This window comes from Vanessa atalanta, chromosome 16 (genome assembly GCF_905147765.1).
Source record: "Vanessa atalanta chromosome 16, ilVanAtal1.2, whole genome shotgun sequence".
NCBI classification, from domain to species: domain Eukaryota; kingdom Metazoa; phylum Arthropoda; class Insecta; order Lepidoptera; family Nymphalidae; genus Vanessa; species Vanessa atalanta.
This window is the reverse complement of record NC_061886.1, coordinates 3,235,031-3,247,622: the sequence shown is the minus strand read 5'-3', so window position 1 is coordinate 3,247,622 and position 12,592 is coordinate 3,235,031. Positions and strand designations below refer to the sequence as shown.

The 12,592-nt window shown below is 32.3% G+C and overlaps 1 protein-coding gene across 1 annotated transcript in view; it reads right to left on the bottom strand.

The window, feature by feature from the left end:
- LOC125069696 (beta-1,4-N-acetylgalactosaminyltransferase bre-4-like) overlaps positions 1-12,592 on the bottom strand; it is a 200,407-nt gene that overhangs the window by 4,100 nt on the left and 183,715 nt on the right. The window contains exons 2-9 of the mRNA XM_047679240.1: positions 7,507-7,607; positions 5,220-5,424; positions 4,748-5,043; positions 4,423-4,558; positions 2,090-2,187; positions 1,440-1,629; positions 1,147-1,269; positions 771-866 (exon numbers count right to left, since the gene is read on the bottom strand). Coding sequence (XP_047535196.1) covers positions 771-866; positions 1,147-1,269; positions 1,440-1,629; positions 2,090-2,187; positions 4,423-4,558; positions 4,748-5,043; positions 5,220-5,389 — 1,109 coding nt within the window. The 5' untranslated portion in view covers positions 5,390-5,424; positions 7,507-7,607. The remainder of the gene's footprint in view (positions 1-770; positions 867-1,146; positions 1,270-1,439; positions 1,630-2,089; positions 2,188-4,422; positions 4,559-4,747; positions 5,044-5,219; positions 5,425-7,506; positions 7,608-12,592) is intronic.

The window sequence follows — 12,592 nt, the reverse complement described above, 5'->3', positions numbered from 1 at the left end:
CAAGTATATAAACAGTAGTTTGTTATTCAGAAATGCAATTTTATGTAGTCAACAATATACCATGCGCCCCGAAGGACTGATTAGATGGAGCTAAGAGAGACTTTGAAAATAACCAAAATATACTAATCGAGCAGTATCAGTAGTAATATAATAATATCAGATAATATTTTTATAAAGAGTTTTTTTTCGAAGTAGTCTGATAGAGATGTAATGTCTTCATGACATATAGTATATATATGTAGTCTTTGACACTTGGTAATAATGTTCTGTGGCTCCCTAAATACTGAATATTTTTTTTAGTAATTTTCGTTTTATTATTTGACTACGGTATTACGTTTTTAGTTCCGAATTTTTTTTAAATCTATACACGTCATATTCGATATGGCGTATTACGAATTTAATTAATTATATAAATTAATAAATGGATTATTAGTAGGATAAGGCTGACTTTGATGTAGCATTAATTATTCTATTTACATAAGGTTTTATATGTATTTTAACTAATAGTATAAAGTAGTAAGATAGAAGTTTTTTACGCTTTGTCTAAACAACACAACCGATCATCATGAATTTTTCATACACGTTGTCAAATCAAAACTGTAAAAGGCATAGGGTACTTAAGACTTGCCCCCTCTTCATCTGGGTGCCTAACAGTGGTAAGTTCCTCGTAGATGCTCACACGCAGGCGAAGTTGGGACGGAGACTAGTATAGTACAAAAAAGAAATATATATTATATTTTGTGAATAGAAGAAACGAGACAACGACTCACCTTTTAGGATTTGGTGCGGATTTCTTATGATCTAACATGGCGTAGCGCGCAATTGACATCTTGTACCTTGCTATGTGGTAATTCATCTTTTTTATCCTGAAACCAAAATCCAACAACAAATCAACATAAAAAAATAACTTTACATTGTCATGTAGATTCTACTAAATCTGTAATTTTTTCCATAAAAAATAACAAAAACTAACTCCAAGAGGTTTATGATTTGGAAAATTTTGCTTAGGATAATATTTTGATGCCTTTTTTATTCATTTTTTTATTGGACCGGCTAGGACTTTGATCTCCGGTTCTTCGGCCTTGTAAGCAAGCTACTCAACGAGGCTGTCAAGGGAATGTTAATGAAAATGAATGCAACACTCACCTATAAAACATATCGTCGTCCTCCCCACCCCAGCCCCAGTACTTATTTGAGAAACCGTTCACTTTGGTGAATTGCTCCAGAGTCATAGCAGAGACACCGCCGAAAATATCCTCATATGGTAACCTGAAATTTAAATATATTCGAATTAAAACGAAGTCATTTTAATCTGTGGTATTTATAACGTTTGATTAAATTTGTCGCAAATTAAGAAAGTAGTAGGAACTACTCTTATGGTAGTGATTATATGGAACCGTGTTTGAAACCTAAGAAATATCACGAACTTAAACACTTACTTAAACTTTAATTTATCAATAGAAGCGGACATGTGCCTAGGCTGTCGTGGGCAGGAATACAGATTTCTAGAGTCAAGAGGCAGCAGGTCTATATCGTGGAAGATGAAGCATTGCCAACCACCCGGCTTTTGCTTTTGACTCTCCACGAACCCAACGTTCATTAGCTTGGCACGATTGAAGTCGCTAGTTCCTGAAATTACAAAAAAAAAATCTGACCGTTTGTCCTATGACATGAAATACACTTAGTAGTACTACTTTGAGTAAGCTCGTCTAAGTAGGTACCACCCACTCGGCATATATTTTACCGCCAAACAATAATCTTATAATAGTATTGTTGTATTCCGGTTTGAAGGGTGAGCGAGATAGTGTAACTACAGACAGGGACATAACATTTTAGTTCTCAAGGTGGGTGGCGCATTGGTAATTTGAGGAATGATTTATGTTTTTTACCGTATCAATGGCTATGTACTGTGGTGACTACTTAGTTCCAGGTGGCATATATGCTGGTATATGACATAAAAAAATCTCAAAACCAATGTCGCATTTCTACCGTCATACCCCTTAAGTGTTATGTTAATTATATTTGAATCATAATTTAAATAGTAAAATTATATTCAATTTTGGAGTTACTCCATTGCGGCGTTATTTACCTTCCTGTTCGATGATAAATATGCCGTATTCGATTTGCTGCTTCATCAGAAACGGATGCATGTGGTTCAGGAATATCGCCAAATGTTGCTGGCGATCTCTGCACATGGAAAATAATTTTAATAATGTCCTTATTCACCCGCGGCTGTTGTTTTGCCTTGAGGTTAAGCTTTTGTTCCAAATTCCATCACATCCGGTTCAGTGGTTTAGCCGTGATACAGATACAGAAACTGACAGAGTTACAGAATCAATTTTGCATTTATAGCGATTTGCATAGATGGCGATAATAAAATATACATTTTTATTTTGATATTTGAATATTTTCCAGCTTCACGGGTAGAAGCCCGTTGAAGATAAAATACATAGAGAGTAATATCATATTGTTTCAATGTGTTATATGTGACGTCGTCAATGGTAACAGGCAAATAAACTTATTTATGTCTCTAAATTGATATAAAGAAGTAAAAAAGTAAAGTATTAGTACATTTCCACAGCTGGGCTAAGGCCGCCTCTTTTTTTGGGAATGTTCGAAGCTTAATTTACCACGTTGTTCCAATACGGTAAAACTGAACAATCTGAACAATCTTTGTTTTAAAATCACGTGTTCTAAACAGATCTACCTATTATCTATCTATCTATTCGTTAAATCGATATCTAATTATTACTATAAAAAAAATTATTAGTTTAAAGTAAGTAAGATTGACTTAAAATTTTTTTTTTTTTTTATAATAAATAATAAAAAATAATAATCATCTTAAACGTCGTTGCTTCCTACAACATTTTATATCAAATAAAAATGGTAAGGCATTAATTAGATTATATAACAAAAGGCAGATACAGATGCAGAGGCATGGTACATTAAAGTGAAGCAACGAAAGCGAAAACAAAATCATAAGCGGTAGGTATTCTTATGATTTGTATCCGCTTTTGTTGCTACACTTTTAATGTTTAGTACGATTATATATATACGAGCCTTTATATTTATATTAGCCTTTATATTATATACGTTTTTTTTATAATCGGAGAAGCATTATATAAATTTTTGTACTTTCTACAACACGTGCAAGAGTATTAAAAATTTATGGTTCTTTTGAAGTGGAAAATACATAATCAATCATTAATGACGTGAATGAGAAAACCATTAAAATCACCTAAAGTCGATAAAGGTATTATGAAATGCTTATAAATTATTTTTTTGGAAAATTATTAGAACGAGACAATAAATAACAATGCCAGAATAATGACTTGAAGTTCTCCTGTATTAATTTTACTGGCAAATTTTTCGGTCCAAAAAAAAACCGACATAAAATATTTTAGAAACAAAATTCTAGTAAGATAAAAGATCAAGTTATAACTTGTTATCCCAATTTACAGTTTCTGACAATACGAAACTTCACACACACAAAGAAAAAACAATACGTGACGTAGCGTTTAGGTGCCCAATATTTTAAATTCATTCCAAAATCATAAATACGCTCCAAAAGGTATAAAGGAAAAAGTCGTGCTAAAGAAGTTCCCAAGGTGTGATAAACGCTGGCTTGGCGTTTATGAAGATTGCTTATTGGCCAGATAACATAAATATCACGACCCTCGCTTTCACTTAGACACGAAGAAGTGTGAGAATTGGTTTCAGAATTTCAATGCAAAATCGCTTTTATCCCTGTCTCGTATCTTTTTAAAAGATAAATATATTTTCCTTCAGACATGGTATAATCGAATTTCATTTTAATCTATCATACCCGAGTTGTTTAAGATTACTTTTGAATTTAAACAATAACTTGTACAGCGTATATCTTACAAAATGGTGGTCGGACTTTTGTGTGGTAAATATTTTCTTAACTTTTATGTTATAGCAAGTTTATTATAATGGTTTACTTCCACTGCTGGGCTTCCACAGCTTCCTGCTGCTCGTTTGTTTTCTGTTATACAAAAGGGAAAATATCTAATCTTAATCCACTACAATGCACGAATAGCGGAATTTGGTAGTTTCTTCGCAATAATTTTCTGGAATAGTAATCTATACTAATATTATAAATTTGATAGTAACTCTGTCTTTCTCTTTGTCTTTTACGGCTAAACCAATGTTGATGAAATTTGCTAAGAAGTAAGCTCGGACCTCGAGGACGGACATAGCAGCTAGGGGGTAAAGTTGTAGAAGAGGGGCAGTATGCAAGTTCACAAAGAATCTTTGTCACAAATTGATTTTCACGTGAGCATTGCCACGGGTTCAGCTAGTTTTATATAAATTATGAAAAGTTCAGTAGAGCCTTTGTTTATTTAACTCATGACTATTTATTTAGATGTTTATGATACGGTTTACAAGATTTCCTTTTACCTGTAAGGGACAATAATAGCGACTTTGTGTCGAGCTGTGCAGTTCGGTGGCGAATAATATCCACCGACTTGTACCTCGGGATATCTTTTTTCGACCCAATCAAGTTCTATCTCAGTCTTGTTTACTGATATTGGACCTAAAAGAAAAAAATTAATTATTTTTTGTTCATTGTCTGTAGTTCTAATTTTCTTGAGTTGCCAGTGACAAATTTAATATTTAATAGTTACTAGACTAGATATTTCTGAAATATTTTAGAATTTTTTGTTAAATTATTATCGGTTTTTATGTACATAATATAAAATATATATTCAAAGTCAATAATTACCCAAATCAGACGGCATTTCATCACAAAGAGGCAAAGAAGGCTCAGAGACTTTAAGTTCGCCATCTTCTGTCGTGACCAGATTTTTTATTCCTTCCATTATTTTAGTAATCAGGAGCGGTGTACTAAAATCTTCTGATACATTTTGGCGCGTCATATTCGATATATCTCTGCTTGAATTGTTTTTGTTCGTACTGTTAGAAAAGGCGATTTTCTGGGAAGAATTCTTCAAAGAGTTCTCTATCGTAGCAGATGGAGTTAGTTTTTTAGGCCAAACTTGTGATGTTTTATCACTAGTCCTGTAAATCATATATATTTTTCAGTAATAATACTCGATTATTTAAATGTAATTTAAAAACAGAAACTAGATGAAATCATTTGTATATACATAAATGATACATGTTGCATTTGAAACGAATTGCTATCAAGTCGTTGTCCCATAAAATATAGTATTAAATATGCAAAGGAACCGTACCTGAGAGTGGATTGCGTTGCGTTATGCAGTGGTGTGTAGAGGTAGGTTCGGAGTGGCGAAGCGTCGAGGATTGATCCGAATAAGTACTCGACCGCGGCGAGCGCCAGCACCAGCAGTAGCAGCAGGCGGAGCGCCCGCGCCGCCCGCCCGCCGCCCGCTGCTGCGCCCATCAACGCATGCGGTGCGCGAGCGCGCGACTCGAGTTCTGATTAAAGAAACGTTTTATTAAAACCTGAACCATTTAAAGCCGAGTTAATAGTAGACGGTTAAATGGTTCTCGTGTTATAATAAGAGCATACCAATGATGTTTGGAATATGTGAACTTATCATCTTAGAAATGATTCTCTTAATAAAAAGTAAAATATACCATGAGATGGTCCAGTTTTACTACTAATATAAAAAAAATAATTAAATTTAATAAACAAATATATGAATGTTTATTTTGCCGTTAACGTATTGGTATATCAGGTTTCACACAGTTGCAATTTATAAAATATATTAATTAATCACATTAAAAACTTTAAATATTTGTATGCGGAAAGACTGTAAAAACTGCGTTTCAAACAACGAGAACACTAAATGCAATAATAATAAAAAGACAATAAAAAAGTTATTACAATTGTTATTAGCAAAGTAATTACTATAGATTAAGTAAATTAGATTTTACTAGAAAACACAACCTGTAGTGCGCGAACACTACGTTTTAGTTAACTAAATGATGTAAGAAAGCGAGCCAAAAATATTATTTACGAACTAGCTTATTCAACATAAATTTTTCTGCATTTTAGCGAATAAAAAAGTGACCATTTTCATTGAAAATTTACATAAAAGCAACGGAAGTCAAAAAAGGATCTAATGTTTTGTGTACAAACATATGTAAAATGATATATATTTTTTGCTCGAAAGCACTCGAGGGACATTCGGATCAGTGAGCCATGAAAAATGGTTTACAGTCAGCAGTTATTTTTAAAGGCACCGGTTTTCGCTAACTTTAGTAAACATTTATCTTGCTGAGTTTAAACTGGACGTTATTTATTGCACCAAGTTTACGGTTGTGTACTTTGACTGTGGCGGGCGTAGCAGCTTGTAAATGTCGCACTGTCGCACAGGCATGGCTTCTCTCGAACAGAAGTTTTTGAAACTTATGAATGTATGAAATGAATAACTGAATGATTCGATTACAATGACATATTAATCGCACGACAATTCGTTGGTGCTAGTTCTCACTTGAAACTTGTAAATATAATGCTATCGTTTTTAAAGTATTATATATTAATAAATACTAGAGCAGCACAAATACAACCTGACTAGTCTTTCTAGTAATTATAAAATATAACAATAGTAATCGATATTCCGTAATCTTCTGATACAAAGGAGAGAGGGAGATGTCTTGTTTCTCGAACTTTTCTTAAGCTGTGTCAGATATAAGATTAGAATAATCGCGACGAACCGGTGTCGACCAGAACCCTCGAGAGTAGGAAGATAACTTTTTGATTGTTTCATAGAATTGTTCGAAAAGTTTAACTGTTATAAAATTAGTGAGGTCGACATTTTGGATCGACTATAATCATATCAAATCAAATTATACTTTAATCAAGAGAATCTTTTCAAGCAAATTAGAATCGTCATTTTTCAGACACGTTTTAAATGTAAAGCTATCAACGAGTCGTAATGTTCAGAAGACGCAGAGAAATGTCGCTATGTTAGCGAACGTTAATAACTGCACCACACACACAGGTTTACAGTGTAGCAGTTATTATCATATGTTGCTAATGTTTTAATATGATGTTTAAATAAGTTATTATTAAAAAATGTAGATTCTACCGAGACGAACTGGCAAGAAACATAGTAGTTATCTTTTCTAACATTTAAAAAGCAAAGGTGTTTCAGTCAGTTAAATTGGAAATATTACTGCTCCATCCCAGTGAGTCGTAGCGTCATTTTATGTATGTATAATAGTATTATAAATGCGAAAGTAACTCTGTCTGCCTGTCCGTAGACTCTTTCACGGTTAAACCACTGATCGAATTTGATGAAATTTGATATCAAGCAGTCTTGAACTCTAAGGAAGGCTATAGGCTACTTTTATGCGTAATACCTGACTACAAAGTCCCTAAAACGCCGAAGAACCCATCGGCAACAACTAGTGTACTATATAGACTCTCTCAAGAATGGGTTAGGAATACAAACCGATGTTTTCAAATCAGACTTATGAGATTTATTAATTTATTCGCTTCTAATATTAGTAAACATGAGCTTATAATCAATAATTCACATTAAGTATTACCTGTTTCTGGAAAGTATGTAAAGAAGGAGCTCTATGAAAATGTCCCATTGTCCGCACTAAAGGTCTTCAACAAAAACTGTTGTAGCTGCTGCCATATTTGCCTGCAAAAAAAAAAATAACGTTAAAATCAGTGGTCACAATAATGACTCAGGACATATAATCGATTAACGAAAACCTCGTCCCCTTTTGAGGGAAATATTTAGAGCATATTCTACGACGCTGTTTCAAATTAGTTTGTGAGACACATGCAGAATTCGTGTTGCTCACAGTACACACAATGTTTTCTTTAGTCCTACGAAATTCTGAAAAAAAATTCTGTGGCGCTTGAACTCGAGATCCTCGATTAAAATCTTAAGCAACGGTCACGAGTTCCAACTATTGAGATTTTGGTTTATAACGACGTAGTTATTTAATAAAAAAAATTAATTATTCAAAATTCCTTTACGACTTCGTGCAGCTTTTATTAGATTAAAAAAATAATTACAACTCGCTTACGAATTATACTATACAGGCAAAAGAATATCGCTATGATTAATCCCATTAAATTAGGCCAAGTTTTACCCATGTAAAGCGTACACAGGTGGGCAAAAAAATACAAGGTGACATGATGCAATCTTTACAAATTCTATAGATGTTTTTGCCTAATGGTTTGAATCCATCACAAAATACAACACGAATCATATTTAAAATTTAAATCAACCAAGACATCAGGGATATCTTTGCCTCTATGTATTGATTAAAAAAAAAATGTTTTTAGATAACTTATTTACGTAATATGCAATTGTATTAAGTTAAAAATCCATCGGTACTAATACACAAATTTTACAATAAAAACTCTTTTGTTTAACGAATGTATTTATTTACAGAATTAATGTATAAATTATATTATATTTACACTTCAATCCTCTTTTATTAGACGCGCATTATGACGTAACGAGGAAAGGGGTGGAGTTACGTATAATGATATGTGGTAATGAATGCATACATGGCTGGATGCGTTCTTAGTCGAGAATAGTACGCAGAAATTAAAATACTAGAAGTATTTAATTAAGTACAATATTATTTATGACACTACTTTACTAATTATAATTAAATATTATTTTGGTTTTTTCTTTGGGGTATACCGTTGGCGAGCCGTTTATAGAATAAGCAAATGTTTGTCTTTATGCAAAAAATTATTGAATAATATTATTTGCATAAAATGACTTCGTTAGTTTTTTTTCAAACAAGGTATTTTTTGTTGATCATAATTGATGTTTTGATCATAATCCCTACTAATATTTTTAATGCGAGTCTTTTACCTCTTCACTCTTAAACCGCTGAACCGATTTGGATGAAATTTCGTATGGAAATAGTTTCAGATACAGGGAAGGACATAGGTTAGTCTTTTATCATGGAAATCATCCCTTAAGGGTGTGAAAAACGGGGTGAAAGTTAGTGTGGGGGAATCAATAATTAATAAGAAATATAAAAATCATTATAATTTAACTTTTCGTTAACTTAACATAAATAACGCTTGTGTATTAAATATATAAAGTTTTATAAATTTCACGCGGGTACAGCAGCGAATTCAGCTAGTATGCATAATAAAGAAGTTGTTTAACCACATTGTAATTAGTTGTATACACTTGTTGTTTTTGTATATTACAAAACGTTTGGTTTTTCCATATGTCAATTTATCTTTTATCCTTGAAGGCAATAATAGTTTTAGCATTAGCATTAGCAGCCCGTAAATGTCCCACTGCTGGAATAAAGGCCTCCTCTCCCTTTGAGGAGAAGGTTTGGAGCATATTCCACCACGCTGCTCCAATGCGGGTTGGCGGAATACACATGTGGCAGAATTTCGTTGAAATTAGACACATGCAGGTTTCCTCACGATGTTTTCCTTCACCGCCGAGCACGAGATGAATTATAAACACAAATTAAGCACATGAAATTTCAGTGGTGCTTGCCTGGGTTTGAACCCGAAATCATCGGTTAAGATGCACGCGTTCTAGCCACTGGGCCATCTCGGCTCAGTGGCTACAACGCGTGATAATAGTTTTAATTGATGAATAATATATCTGATTCTAATAAAAATTAATTTATCCGAACATTCTAATTTAGAACATGTTCAATTATAAAGTTTCTTTGTACGAAAGATACGCCATCTGTTACTCTAATGATTTATTGTATTATCAATACAGAATATGAATTATGTTATAAAATTAAGTCCTATTTATATGACGTTTAAGGATTACTTATTATGGAACATTTTATAATTCTAATTTCAAATATTAAATAAAAAAAAAATCTCATTCCATTCTCGACTAGTTTCGCAGTGATACGAAACTAAAAATATGCCTCTATAGGTACACTATGTTCAATCAGTCAAGCTGATTTTGAAGTGAAACTTCTTTAGAATTACTGTGATTTGAAACTGAAGTTATGTTATGAAGTTTAATTTCTACTGCATGTGAATTCAACAGACACTAGGTTTTTTTTATTTGATACAGTGGAAAAACATAGCAGGTATAACTAGCCAGTGCCAAATGTTCCGGAACCTAACAAAAAATCAGCGCCATTCCTTTGTCTCTTCAGGAGACGTCATGGCTTGCGCCTACCTAGAACAATCTCGAGCTATTTTAAACTATAATGTATTATAACATTTATAACGTAAATATATTTTTCATTTATCTATTATATATAAAGTTATTTTTATAAAATTGCACTAACCTATTGTTATTTAACGAAACATAAGAGTCTTTCATTATATTTATTTTTTTATGATAACAATATTGTATACGAATTTAGTTGTTGTATATACATATAAAACCTTCATAATAGCTAACCTATTTACATCAGCATTATACTAAAACTTTATTGAGCGTAGCTTGTCCCCAATTAATATTTGTAGCTTTTGTTTCTCGTAACAATAACAGAGACGGGTGGTTTAACGGCAACATATTTTTAATGTCGTTGTTTTGTTACTGTAACCTTCAAGGTTTTTTTTTCATTAAATTAATAAATCTTTGTTGACGTTTGATCCGTTACATTATAATCTATAAAAGTTGCTTTCTATTATTCTACTAAGCACCCACGATGTCTAGTACGGGTACGATCAGATACATGAAACATTTGTAAATGTTGATATTAATTATATATTTTTTTAATTATTCTCCTCCTTAATTTGTTTGAGTTTAGAAGTTTTGCCATACCTGCATGTTTTTTGTTATGTTTAAGAACAGTATAATTGACGTTTACATTTTTTTTTATCTGTCGCCTTTATGTTATGTTGGCAACCTTTGTTTCTAAGTCTCATATATCGAAATGTTTGAAAACGAAAATTAAATATTAAATAGATCTATAACAGTTAATGATAGATTATTAACAACGCCTCGTATATTATTCTGCTTATGCTATTATTGAATATAGTAACCGGGCAATTATTATTTTACTTCCAGTATAGCAAGAAATTAATAAAATTTGTATTGATTGATACAGTATCTACTACAATTTATTTTTAAGTTGTCCTTTAAAGCCTTAACTGTGCCGATTAAACGATATTTGAATATATTTTTGTCTTTTATCATGAACGTATTACGATTACACTTTTATGAGGGAAAAGTGTTGAGCCCTTTCGTAGGCTTTCAGGGAATACATTACACTCGGTGTACATGATGAGGTTGTAAATGCATTTTATTTTACATCACTCTCTGGATGTGCTGTTGTCGGTAATTTAAAAGGAAAAAGTTTCTATCGACAAAACTATTTAAAAAAAAAAAACAAATAAACAAAATTGATTTAAATTTTTGTAACGAAGCTAAAATAAAATAATTGTTTTTGATTATAGGTAATTTCAAATATTATTTACGTACAATACATACTCACACACTAATACTGAACCTTTTCCTTACGTCAACGAAATCTAACAAGGATTTTATTTATTATGCATTCAATCGGACGATTTATATATGACCCAAACATATAAAAAAACCTACTACTAAAAATCACACGCGCAGGCAAGGTCTATCGTATATAAAATAAAACGTATTATTTTTTTTTTTCGTAAAAAATTATCTGGAACAATAAAATCCTTTAATAAATATCACGTCAACGGGTATAGCAAAATATTTGTTTTAAAACTTGTCATGTTTGCGCGCAACGAAATTTTCGCTATACGCTGAAATTTGTTTTGAGTACAAACAAGCACCACCTTTGACATGAGAAGTGGTTACTGGAAATATTCTCAAACAATAAGGTTCTATGTACATTATACATACATTGTATAATGTGCTTTATGTTAGAATTAGAGCGAGTTTTTTGATCCAATTTGCTATTTACAATCTTTTACATATATATGTAGTCTTTAGTCATCGGCAATATTTTAGTCGAGCTCGAACAAAACCCTAATACTGATGAAACATTGCAAGCTACGTACATTAGTCGTGTCTATTTACTAGACATTCGCGGCATGAATTAAGTACGGAAATGTTAAAAGTATGAACGCAGTAAGCAAATGTTCCAAGTAAAAGGTAATTTTTCCACAAACAGCGTAACCTCTGAAACGAGCTCCGATTGCCAGGTACGTCATCAAACACGCGTTTGAAATGTAAATAAATTTACTTTGTACATAGCTCAGCTTCCTACCTAAATGTAGATTGTAAATCAAATTCATTGCCCGCATTACTAAAAACGAACTTTAGGACCATGGCTTAGAGTCCAATTTCCTATGAATTAATTCGATACACCAAGCGCTATAGTAGCTCGTATATCAATAGGAAATATTTTATGAATGGCCCTTTAAGGGGATAGAAAAATTGCCATATAAAGGAATAGAGAATTTCCGGGCCACAGGTTTCATTTGATGCAGAGATTCAGACGAGGGTACGGCACCATTTGTCACGCTAAGTGTAAATCATGATCTTGTGTTACCTCTAACTATTATAAAGGTGCAAAGTTTCATCATATTTATGCTAATATAAAGGACTAAACTTGGTTTTAATTTCTTTCATATAATGTAGATCTAGACAAGTTATAGACCGACCAAAAAAGGAACTCCATAATGACTTGAAATTATAAATATGTATAAGTATAGGATTCGTAA